The 13,477-nt window shown below is 39.8% G+C and overlaps 1 protein-coding gene across 4 annotated transcripts in view; it reads left to right on the forward strand.

Moving 5' to 3' along the window:
• ltbp1 (latent transforming growth factor beta binding protein 1) overlaps nt 1-13,477 on the forward strand; it is a 128,666-nt gene that overhangs the window by 79,748 nt on the left and 35,441 nt on the right. For 3 of the 4 annotated variants that reach the window (XM_062400708.1, XM_062400709.1, XM_062400710.1), the window contains exons 11-12: nt 3,211-3,378; nt 8,489-8,662. In XM_062400708.1, coding sequence (XP_062256692.1) covers nt 3,211-3,378; nt 8,489-8,662 — 342 coding nt within the window. The remainder of the gene's footprint in view (nt 1-3,210; nt 3,379-8,488; nt 8,663-13,477) is intronic. The other variant, XM_062400712.1, reaches the window with a different exon arrangement.

Raw genomic sequence — 13,477 nt, forward strand, 5'->3', positions numbered from 1 at the left:
TACCAGCTTTCTTAAACAGTTGTGCAATCACCATCACTAAGCACATAGCTTAATTATGATCGAAAATGTAGGTAAATTACAGCAAAAGCTAAAACAAAAGATTTGACTATTATAAACATGTGCATATTTTTTCTCGAGTTCAACCTTGGTGAGGTTTGACAGCAGTTTTTGATGTTGATCAAAAGTATGGCCTTGACAAATCTGAGAGAATAAAGAGCTAAAAAATAAGAACATTTAGGAAACTAAATAACCTATTAGCTGCTATCCATTTTTGCAAATGTTCTGCACAGTATTCTGAAGTATTTTTTGTCTCATCAAACAACTCAAACATAAAAACAAACATATTTGCTTTTGTTCCAAGGGCTGCTAAACAAACTAGTATACATCAGCATATCAGTACTGTTATTATGAAGGTGTTTTCTTCATAATCAGGATCAGAATTCCATACAGGAAATTGACTTGGTGTGGTTGGTGCATTGGACATAAAACAGCAATCGGACATAAAACTTAGCTAAGCACGGCTGTGTCTATAAGTACATACTCAGAAAGCAGCTAGTGCGCCTGACTTGGACTTTCTGTTTGGAGGGGTCAAGTCAGATGTGTGTATTGATGTGATATGAACTACTTTGATGTGATAAGGATAGAGAAGAGGAAGGAGAAGCTGGAAAGAGAAGCTCCGTGTGTCATGTGTTGTGCAATAGTGCTTGAAAAGAGTTACCATAGAATGGTGTGCCTTTAGGCACTCAATAAATTTGGTTATCAAAATAAAATGTAAAACATTAATATTTAAAATATTAATATTAAATCATAACTTTAATTGGTTAAAGTTCTCGCGGGGCACCACCCTTCATAGAAGGGAAAAGATGGCCAATTTATTGATTAAGATCAGTCTCATTTAGATCTAGTTCAGTCTCATTTGGCAAGATTCACTTATGCAATATTAATGACAGAACATTTTTGAAAGAAGAACATTTATTATTAACATAATAAAGTATAAAAACACAAGTTACTAAACAATCAAACTAACTAACTAGGAGGTGTGTGAGTGTGTGTGTGAATGTAAATTAGCATGCTTTAAAGAATGCTCCCCCCCCCCCCCCCCCCCCCCCCCCCCCCCGTTCTTCTGAGGTTGCTTCATGGGGGAAGGTTTAACTAGGTGGAGACTATGCGTGTGTCTGTGAAGATGTTAATCAGATAATGATTGTCAGGGACAAAGCCTGTTGCGAGCCTAACTATTAACCTTCCTTTAACTTATGCCTACAACGTCAGAGCATATATCAAACTTATAAGCACACACCGATCAAATAAACAGTCTTGCTTAGCGTAGTATAATTATTAAGCCCAGATTATGTTACCAGTCCGAGGGAAAGAGGAAAAGAAGTTGCTGTTCAGTTTGCAGTTCTGTGACATCTCCTGGCTTTGTGGTCGTAGATTTCTGCATTCGCGATTCTGTCGAGCCGTGTGCTAAGATGCTGGTTGAAGTTTTCCTGCAGGACATCGCGTCGCTACGAGGAGTTTGGTAGAGCTTGAAGGGCGAGGAGATTTCCTTGAAGAGTGTGGGCAGGGGAGCTGCACCTCTGACCTCCAGTTGTGGGTTGGATAGAGAAGGAAGCTGGATCAGCCAGGCCCCCCCCTTGGCGATGTAGGAGAAGAGAGGCTTGACAGCCTGCTGGCCTTCGAAGGATTGTAGAAAGAGAAAGATCTTGGGGAGACCTCTCCTTATATTGGCCCCGGTGACCTCACAGGTCTTGGACCAGAGTGACCAATAGGAGTTGACCCTGGTGGCTCTTGACACCTTTGTGTGATATTGCCCTGACCCCAGGACATGCAGCATCCTATTACATCCTCTGGGAGACTGAGTTCCTTGACTTTCAAAGATCAATGGAACCTGTTGCATCTTGGGGGATTGAGTCCACTCCAGCACATGCGGCAAGTTTGACTTAGAGGAGGCCTGTGGTTTGCACAAAAACCATGTCCCAACACATGTTTCTTAAATTCCCTCTGCACCATTAGGTGTTTTTGCCTTGTAATCAATGATACAATGATACATGCCGAACTTGCGGGTACACTGAGGCTCAAGGTAAATCTGACTGGCTACTGGTTTGTATGGTAGTACGATGAAAACCATGTGGCCCAATCAGTAGATCAGACATCAATACCTTTATGCCTTTTTAAACTAAATGCCTCCTATTTTAGAACATAAGATAAGTTAATTTCTGCCGCACTTATTAATGCATAGCACCAGTTGATGTTATCCACCTTCTAGCAGCATACCTAACAGCAGGTATAAGACTAGACCAGCTCTAACTATAAGCTTTATCAAAAAAGAAGGGTTTAAGCCTACTCTTAAACAAAAAGATGGTGTCTGCCTCCCGAACTGAAAGTGGTAGATTATTCCACAGGAGAGGGGCTTGATGGCTAAAAGCTCTGGCTCCTACTCTACTTTTAGAGACTTTAGGGACGATAAGTAAGCCTGAATTCTGGGAGTGGAGTTCTTTAGTGGGTTTATAGGGTATTAACAGCTCTTTAAGGTAAAATGGCACCAGAGCCTTGAAGGTGAGAAGAAGAATTTTACGCAGGTGGAAAAAGGATGTCCTAGAAATTAGTTGTAGGTGTGAATTAAAGTACAAATCAGGATCAAAGATCACTCCCAAGCTCCTTACTGTTTCATTTCAATGATGTGCACTTAGCATGTCCTCACTGGTTAGATTAGGTAGGGTCCCACAGAAAACTAGTTTCTGACAAAATGGAAAACTCAAAGATTCGGAAAACACAGACCAAGCCAAACCCTCCTGCATGCCTAACTCTGAGCCAACGCCTTACCTTCATAGTGCATGAAGTTTTGCCATGTTTTTGTATGTGCTTCTTTCCTGCAACATATTGTATGTGCTTTCTATGTCTGTAGTCTGTGTAAAATCTTAAACTGTATCATTGTCGTAGTTTTTGCCAGCACAATATTTAGTTCCCCCGCTTCTCACTGTAACAAGTATGTTTTGCTTTATGTAGTCTGGTGATTTAGAAATAAAGTTTTGACTGTAGTGTTAATGGCACAATTCTGTACAGGTGAGAAGGGAACATTTTTGGTGAAAGGGACCCCTTTATTTCTCCACTCTGTCCTCTCTTTCTCCCATGTATGTCTCCTACACTCTGGTGCTCCACTTCCTACACCTCCCCCTCCTCCTTCTGTCCACCTTCTGCGCTCCTCTTCAGCCGACACTCCTGCCATCCAAGAAGAGAAAGGGGCTTGCTTCCGTTTGGTCAGCTCAGGCAGACAGTGTTTGCACCCAGTTTCTGCCCAGCTGAGTAAACAGCTCTGCTGCTGCAGTGTGGGCAAAGCCTGGGGCCCTCACTGTGACAAATGCCCCCCTCCAGGAACAGGTAAGGTCTCCAGCCACATCAGACATTCATCCTGCTTTTGACTGGAATGTCTCAACAATCCTTGAATGGTTTCCCCCTCAGGAGTAATTTAAATAATATGGTTATCCTTTTACTTTTCATCTAGAACCATAATCAGGTCAAGTTCAGTGTTCATGTTTGAGGTTGATGCTGGTATAACAGCATTTCAAATCTGTGACTTTGAAACAAGTCATAGACTTGAAAGCAGTGTTAATTTCGTTGACGAAAACGATGACGAAAAATATTCGTTAACGACCCTTTTTCCATGACAAAGACGAGACGAAGACGTAACAAAAACGGATCTTTGAAAATAAAAACTATGACTAAATCTATTTTTAACTTTCATTGACGAGACGAGACGAAAATGTTGGTGATTGACTAAGTCACAATCATTTTTTTAACATCATCGTATCAGGCCGTCATGAAGTGTCAGGAGCGGGCGAGTGAGTCTGTGTGTCTGTGTGTGTGTGTGTGTGTGTGTGTGTGTCTGTGCGCTCCCAGAGAGATCAGAGCTAGAACACGTGAGGAAGCCTCACAGTGACTCACTGCTTCTTAACTATGGAAACAGTGAAAACACAGAGTTTCTCTGGTCTCAGCTGATCAGAGATCAGCACCTCAGCTTCTTGATCAGACCAGCTATATGTTTTTATAGAAAAGGAGTTTAATGTGGCTATTAAATGTGACTAAAACTAGACTAAAACTAAGAAGGATAAAAATGACTAAATGTGACTAAAACTAAAATGCATTTTCGTCAAAAGACTAAGACTAAGACTAAATCAAAAATAGCTGCCAAAATTAACACTGTTTGAAAGAAGGAAAAAATCTCTCATTCTTATATCCTGATGCTTTTTACCTGCATGGGTTTATCAGCTTGCTAAGTAGTTGCTTTTAGAAAATTAGCAAAGCCTTTATAGTAGCTTTTTTTCCCGACTGATTGTACTACATATCTTTATTCGGTCCCGAGGCTCCTCCCCCCCGCCCCACGCACTCGCTCAGAGACACAAGATCAGAGCTAGAACACGTGAGGAAGCCTCACAGTGACTCACTGCTTCTTAACTATGGAAACAATGAAAACACAGAGTTTCTCTGGTCTCAGCTGATCAGAGATCAGCACCTCAGCTTCTTGATCAGACCAGCTATATGTTTTTATAGAAAAGGAGTTTAATGTGGCTATTAAATGTGACTAAAACTAGACTAAAATTTAATTCGTTTTCGTCGACTAAAACTAGACTAAAATGGAATTTGTTTTAGTGGACTAAAACTAGACTAAAACTAAGAAGGATAAAAATTACTAAATGTGACTAAAACTAAAATACTGCTTGAAAGAAGGAAAAAATCACTCATTCTTATATCCTGATGCTTTTTACCTGCATGGGTTTATCAGCTTGCTAAGTAGTTGCTTTTAGAAAATTAGCAAAGCCTTTATAGTAGCTTTTTTTCCAGACTGATTGTACTACATATCTTTATTCCCACACAACTCATCGTTTTAAATAGTCTGACGGTTGTTCATTTTAGGCATTGCAGTTTGGTGTATTTTAAAAATGCATCAATGCAAATGCAATTACATGGAATTTACATTGTTTGTATGTGTTGCAATGCAATGTCAGAGATTTATGCGGAATATACATAATACCTATTGGCTTTAGCTGTGTTGTTTGTAGGGAAGATGTAAAGCAACAATATTACATTAGTTATTACATCAGTTAATTAAAATGAGGTCACCTAGAAAGGGAATGTGATGTCGTTCAAGTGGTAGTTCAGTAGTATCGGGGAATTTCAAATTTCCCACTGTCAGAAACCATTTAATGTTTTTTGAATGTCCTTGATATAGACTGAAGTTATGACAAACTATTTGCTCAATTGTTGTGGTTTCTTGGGATCTGCTGGTCAGTCTGAGCACATTTGCTTGCAGCGAAATGCAGTGATGACAATGTTATTGATATTCAGTAATTATTTGATTCAATGGCAGACAGCTTTGCTGTGAGAGGACTGTGACATGCATCAGGCTGCCCCCTGAGAGGCAGGCACTAAAAACAGAGGTTGAGGACTGAGAGAGTGCATGGTTTCTTTGGAAGGCATTAGCTTGGTGTTGGGTAGCTGTTAGCTTTAGCATATTAAGTTTTTTAGCGGCCTGTCTGACGTTTGTTTTTTAAAAAAAAAAAATTAGAGGGAACCATCTTCATAATTTAACACTATGGTTTGTTTGTGTCCTTCAGTTCTTCTCAAGTGAAGCTGTACCACTGTGCTCATATGCTCATTTCCATGAGCTCAAGGCTGACAGAAATAAACAGTATAAATTAAAAGGTGTAAATATTGCTAACATTATGTTTGATGGGGGTCATCATTATACATAACAGAGGAAAACTTTGCACATGTATTTCGTGAGACAGGCGACAGGTGCGTTGGATCAGAAAGCCGTATAGTTTACGGATCCCATCCACTGCAAAAGCCAACAGGGAGGGTGTGCACGCAGGACACTGAATGCTTCACCTGAAACAGCCCCTCAACTTCAAATTTAGCATGGGTCTATTCCAGTAATGCATTTAGCATGGTATCCCCGCATATCTTAGCAATCTGCTAGAAAAAGACAAAAATTAAACACTTTATTACAGTAAATATATGGGAAACATATTGCAAGCAGTGGGTAATTACTTCCATTTTATACTCACCGGCCTAAGACTTTTGTGCGATGTTCAGGCATGCTAACAAAAGCTTGATGTGATATTCCCGGAGCCGCAGTCTTGAGATCCTCATATATAGTGAACCAAACCACAGCTTACAAGGTTTTCAACTAGATCAGCAATGTCCACTGAAAAAGTATATGATTGTATCACCCTGAAATTCAAAGACAAAAAGCAATTATTTCAATGCACAAGCAATCTTAAATGATAATACTGCATACATGTTTTTCCCAAACAACATTTAGATTCCTTCCAATCAAATGTACTTTAGTAGAAAAAGTTATTTTGAACAATCACAGCAGGGAAGCAAGATTGATAAAAATTCTTTCAGTTTGATATTAACTTGTATTTCACCCAGTGTACTTTGGGGATTTAATAAAATTTTCCATTTGGTATATAAAATGGTGTTTCTGGTATGTAACTTAAAAGTACCTTTTTAATGGTAGGATCATTTCTCTCCCTCATCTTCCTCGATATATGTGGATGGTGGAGTGGCCTCAACTAGGCTTCTCCTTCTCTCCAGTCTTCCCTTCCTGTTCCTCATCAAGCAAAACAAACTGTTCGGTCCAAGTTTTTGACGTTGCTGAAACTCCTGTAGCTTCACTTGGATCCTCCTTGATTAAAAAACAGAACATAGCAATTGTTTTATAAAATGAAAATGCCAATGCAAAAAATGGGCAGACAGAGACGTTCCCATCTCACAATATGAGAGGCCAGATTGTGAGATGGGAACGTCTTTCAAAGTGGACCAACGTTGCCACTACACGTTATCTGATGAGACATGGTTGCTATAGGAAAGAAAAAGTGAGAGAAAGAAGAGAGACTGGTGTAAGATACTGTAGCTATGATACACTATAGTAAAGCCAATGGTTGTGAAAGTTACTCACTGCCATTCATTCAGAAAGAACATTGTAATCTGTGTTTGGGTTGCAATCAGGGTGTGGATAGTTGTAGGTACTAAGGAGTTGGCTAATTTATATATGATCTTGTGTTGTACCAGCTTGGTACTAAAGGACGCTCCTTAGAATTATTGATTCTTTCAGTGGTGTCTCTATCTCTTCAACTTCTGTTTCTTTTTCAAGGCTGACTAAGCTTTGGCAGGTTATATGCGTGTATGTTTGTTTGGTCATTGTCTATTAAGAAGAATGTCCATTCTTGCTGTAAGTTATCTAGGAGCAATTTTTTAGATCAGGTGCAAGCCAAAGGAAGGTTTGTAAATACATAGTGTTGTGCTCCCTGGTGTGTCGGGTTGTAGATGGCAATATAATTAATGGCAGACAAAGTGAGTGTAGAATGCAGGGAAACTAGGTGATTAGGATTTGTGGAGTGATGAGGACTCAGTTCACCTGCTTTGATAATAGGTGACCTGGTCGCTTGCTTTCTCTAAAAACTGTATAGATCATGCTGGGAGAGTCTGTTCGGAGCTACATTGTCTCACCCAATTTTTTTGATTATGGTAAATCTTCCTTTTATATCTACTATAGACATTCTGTTCATGAGAGAGCACTGAGCTTGAATACTGACTCCCCTTCCCTATGAGTTATAGTACACATGGTGCTACACAGTGTCAAAGATTCGGTTGCAGCCATATTTTTTAAGGTAGATATATGTTTGTTGAAGTTAAGTTCTCTGCATCTTTTAGCAGTAGAGCTGAAACATCAAATGTTCCAAGGGAATAGTTTCATAGACATAATTTCTAGCTGAGGAGATGACCTTTGCTATGCTAGTTAGGGTTTCTATTCTGATATTTTTCGGCAGGGTTAGGGACTGTTATGTGTGCAAGAGGTGTGTCACTACATACAAACAAACATGCATACATGCACGCACACACACACAGACACACACACACACACACACATACACACACAGACACACACACACATATTCATCAATACATACATACATACATATAAGACACTGTCAAAAGTGCATTTTAGTGGTTCAGCAATGCGTCCTCCAGTCCCTTGTAGGCTGGTGGCTTTTTTGTAGTTCACCATTCTCTGTTCTGTGTGTGTGCATGGCACGTGCAATATGTCTGGTTTGCTCAGTCTTTTTAGTGGCTTGAACTCTGCAAACAGATACTACATAGCCAGATTTGTGTTGGCTGATCTGCTGATTTGAATGTCAAGAAACGAATGGCGTTTATGCACAACAAATTATTAGTTAGATTTGGTAAAAATAAGTTTGAAATAGAAATCAATATTTTGTTCTTTTATTACATATATTACCAAGATCTAGTCCCACCTACCCTGAAGCTCTGTAAAACAAATCGGCCTGAATCGTCCCTGAAACCTGATCATTTCTCAGGTTTTGATGGAGAACTTACTCACTTTAACGCACATTTGTTGACATTTCAATTTTCCCATTGTCATCATAACAATGATAACCAGTGGTATTTTTTTTTTATCCAGCAAAGTTCAAAGAGATCTGTCCTGGTGGAATGGGCTACACTGTTCTACCAAATCCACCTGTCAATAAGCCGGTCACTGTTTACCAGCAGCCCATTGACCTGCAACCCCCCCAGCCCCTGCCAACGCCAGAGAGGCCGGTGGAGGCTTTTGGGAAACCAGAGGAGATGATACCAGGTGAGCATTTGTTGTGTCATTGTACCAGTGAATGTTGAACATTGTTAGTTTAACATCACATGTTTTTTTTTTTCGTGATCAACTTTTTATTTTACTGAGAAATGTAGCAAGGTACAGATCAATGTTACTGTAATCAATAACAACATATATATTCACATGTACTCATACCTGTCAATGTGTATAGACACACAAAGGTAAACAATAAAGGAAAAATAATAACTAGGAATAAGTCAAATAATAAAATAGAAAAAATATATATATATGAAAATATTAAATAAACAAACACAAATATACAATAGGTCATTAATACAAAAACAATAACATATGTATGTAATAAAACACAGGGAAATAAAATAAAATAACATAAATGAATAAAATAATTATAAAACTACCCCAAACATAAACCACCCACATCCCGGATCCAGCTTCCTAAAGAAACCTTAATCACATATTACAGTTGAAGCGCACGGAGGACAGTTAGGAGCGATTCCCAGGCCTTTATAGCGGATTCTTTGGCTCCATGTACCCGAGCTGTTGACAGTTCTAAATAGACAATGTCCAAGTATGTTAAAATCCATGCTCGGAAAGAAAGTGAGTGTGGAGGTTTCCAGCGTGTAGCAACAAGTTTTTTTGCAGCAGTGAATCCCGCCAACAACGCTTTCCTCTTGTCCAGGGTCAACCCCAGTCCTGATAAATCATTTAAAATGAATGTAGCAGGCAAACAAGGCAACTTAATATTAAACAACTTAGATAGATTCAAGGAGATCATTTTCCAAAATTCTGCCACAGGTGTACACTCCCAAAACATATGAAAAAAGCTGCCGATCGCTTTGGAGGAACATAACGTACATGTAGAATCATTTATAACTTTCATCAGATGAAGCCTTCTAGGAGTAAAATATACTCTATGTATATAATTATAGTGAATTTGTTGATGGTCAGGATTTCTGGATGCTAACCTCACATCAACCCATACTCTACCCCAGTCAAATGTAGTCTTCAGATTTGGAATATCTTTTCTCCATATTTTATCTAATGCCAGAGGTCTGTAAGAGTGTTGCAGAACAAACCAATAAAGTCTTGAAACAAAACCACTCGTGCCTCCAGCAGAGTCAAATAATTTGCGGATTGGGTGAACATCACATGTTAAGCGCTGTGGTTTAGTACAAAATCGATGTTTGCCAAATTTTTTGTGTTGGGGTAAAGGTTTTTAGGTTTAAATTGCCTTATAAGCATGGTTCAAATGAATAAAACTGATTCCTGGCCTTGTCAGGATTGCGATGGCAGCAGTGTGAGTCAGACAGCCCATCATCTTTTTACCAAGGATTTTCCTCCAGCTCTCCTAGGTGTCCCCAGGAATTATTGGTGCAGCTGGGGAATTTAGTACCTCTAGTGTCCACCAAGGTCTCTCCCACAAGTCTGTCATGCCCTTATAGAGCACTTATAGAGGAAGGTTGCCAGGACATTAAACAGTTACCCAAACTACATCTATTGGGTCCTGTCAGTGCTAAGGATTGAACAGAGAGAAAATATCATCATAGTAGCTGACCGTATTTGACACATTTTGACTGAATGGATAAGATTACACTTGCTATTATTCTGGGGACCTCTCTTCCTCACATTACTGAAAAAAACCTGTGTCCTGAATCAAGAAAAAGTTAAATCTTTTTTCTGAATGACTGACTATAAAGGGCTAAACCACTGTTTCAAAGTTGAAATTCTTAATACGTTGTAAATCATTTTGTCCAAGATGAAACCCTTGAACTGCCTCTTGACAAAAGAAAAACAAATCTAGGTACAGCAAGTTTTACTGAGCTATGGGTTAATAATCATCTTTTTATTGATTATTTCGTCAAATGCAAATTTCCTTACCTCATCATTTCAGAAGAAAGCCATCTCATCTTTTGTGACTATTTCACACATACAAGTTCAAAGTTGATGTGGAAATAACAACCTAATAACTATCTTTTTTTCGGTAATTTTATTAATCAGTTATGTTTTTAAGTCGATTTATTGCATTTGAGGGAGACAGACTTGTTTTTGTTTGTTAGACTCCTACCAGGGCAGGAAACTACAGTCTAACTCTGTTAATTATGGACTAATATAACAAATGATTGTTCTTCAGCTGTACATCTAACTTCTCAGTGTCCAAACACTGACTCACTGTCAAAGCGGGAGACATTAGTCATGCTTCTTGTTCCATAATGAATAAACCTGTTTTTTAAATTTATCAGTGTCACAATGCCAATATCCGATACCTGAATCTCACTTCTGCAAATTACAGCTTTGAAAGAAAAATGCGAGAAGTCCTGATTTATGATCCCTCCTGCCTGTGATTAGGAACCCATTAAAGCATTCGTCCCAATTTTGACATTTGTTTGTAGACGACAAGGATTTAAGTCCTTTGTACGGTGGCCCTGAGAGCTCAACGAACAGCAACTTAAGAAAACCCATGCAAGTTGACAAAACACATGCAAGTTGACAAAACACAAGCAAAGTAAGAAAACATCTTCATCAATTTCACAACACAACACATTACAGAAAAGCACTGCAAATAGACACACGCGCTGCAAATAGACACGCGCTGCAAATAGACGAACGCGCAGCAAATAGAGGCGACAACACAACGGAAGTGTTTCCAGAGGACAGCTAAAAGGGATGGACACCGCTGCCACAGGAGACACTAAAACGTCCAATACACCATACAATTTCGGTTCCGCACAGGGGTTGTCATCCCGCGGCTCTGGAGCCGAACGCGCTCTTCAGCCCCTCTGCAGTGGCTGTAATGTACAGTGTTGTTCATATGTTTCATGAACGCTTAACTTAACAAATCAGTTTTCATATTATTAACGTGAATGTTACGATGAACGTGATTGAACGTCACGTTCATTTTTAAATCATCATCGTATCAGGCCCTCATGAAATACCAGGAGCGGGCATTAGTGTGTGTGTGTGTGTGTGTGCGTGTGGCCAGCGCACCGGGGCTCCGACCCCGCCCACTCGCTCGGAGAGAGCCACAGTGAGCTCTGAGCTCTGAAGATGGTCCGATCTGGAGACTTGCCGTCTTCTCCTGTTAAACTGAATAAACAGTGCTAACACGCAAGACCCTGTTTGTGAAACCTTTACTATCTGAAGAGACATTTTGCCCCCTCTTCTGAGCTAGTGGGCGGGGTCGGTGCCCCGAGACCGGTCAGCCCGCTCGACACACACACATACACACACACACACACATACACACACACACACACACAACACACAAACGCCCGCTCCTGGTATTTCATGAGGGCCTGATACGATGATGATTAAAAAAAGTAACGTGACGTTCAATCACGTTCATCGTTACGTTCACGTAAATAATATGAAAACTGATTCGTTAAGTTCAGCGTTCGCGAAACATATGCACAACACTGTACAGTACAGCCACTGCAGAAGGGCTGAAGAGCCGCGTTCGGCTCCAGAGCCGCGGGATGACAACCCCTGTGCGGTACCGAAATTGTATGGTGTATTGGACGTTTTAGTGTCTGCTGTGGCAGCGGTGTCCATCCCTTTTAGCTGGAAACACTTCCATTGTGTTGTCGCCTCTATTTGCTGCGCATGTGTCTATTTGCAGCGCGTGTGTCTATTTGCAGCGCGTGTGTCTATTTGCAGCGTGCGTGTCTATTTGCAGCGCGTTTCTGTAATGTGTTGTGTTGTGAAATTGATGAAGATGTTTTCTTACTATGCTTGTATTTTGTCAACTTGCATGTGTTTTGTCAACTTGCATGTGTTTTTTTAAGTTGCAGATTAAATGCAGATTTATATTATCCTCTGCAATGTTTATGACCTTTTCACAACATGAAATATGGGCCTGTTTAGCAACAGGTATCTACGCAATAAAGGTAATTCTCATAGTTGATATTTATAGATCATGCTTAATATGGATCACAGAGGACCATTTTTATTCTTGTCATTACAGTAGAATTGAATCAATCAATTTAGTAAAAGTTGAAAATAGTCATGTTAGCTATTGTGTTAAAGCTAATGTGACTTAAAGGGATAGTTCACAGAAAAATTCTAATTAACTCATTATCTACTAACCACTATTCTGATGGAGGGGTGGGTGACGTGTTTGAGTCCACCAAACACTTGTTTCATGGGTAAACAGCATTGGAGCCGAATCCAATACAATTGAAGTAAATGGTAACTCCTTCTTCAAACGTAAAAAAAAGCTTCTATGTCATTAATTGTCATCCAAGTGTCTGTAAGACCCGACATTCGAATTAGACTTGAAACAGCGTCACTTAAAGCATGTTTTTAGCCTAAATGTCTGCTACCAGAAGAAGTATTTCGGCTGAGTGTGCGGTGTGTGCTTGCAAACGTGAACGTGGCTCCAGGGGGTATCAGAGGACATTTAGGTTGTAAATGATGCCGTTTCAAGTCGAATTTGAACGTCAGGGCCTACGGAAACTTGATGACACTACACGAGCAGTATGGGGGCATTTTATGTTATTTTACGTTTAATGACGTGGTCACCAGTTACTTGAATTGTATTGGATTTTGCTGCAACACTGTTTAACCCTGCAACTCTAAAGTGGTTTTGTGGACTGAAACGCTTTACCCACCCCTCCATCGAAATTCAGTTTGGAGGATAAAGAGTCATTTTGTAGTTTTTGGTGAACTTACCCCTTTAAATATATTGGTGAGCTAACCTATTGTCTGACATGTAGGTCTACATTATGAGGAACAAAGGCCGTGTATCGATTTTGACTCGATTCCACATACACCATTCTACTTCTTCTAACTTTGAAGTACTCCAACATGTTTATAGTTGTCAAC

The sequence above is a fragment of the Platichthys flesus genome, chromosome 12 (assembly GCF_949316205.1).
Source record: "Platichthys flesus chromosome 12, fPlaFle2.1, whole genome shotgun sequence".
NCBI classification, from domain to species: domain Eukaryota; kingdom Metazoa; phylum Chordata; class Actinopteri; order Pleuronectiformes; family Pleuronectidae; genus Platichthys; species Platichthys flesus.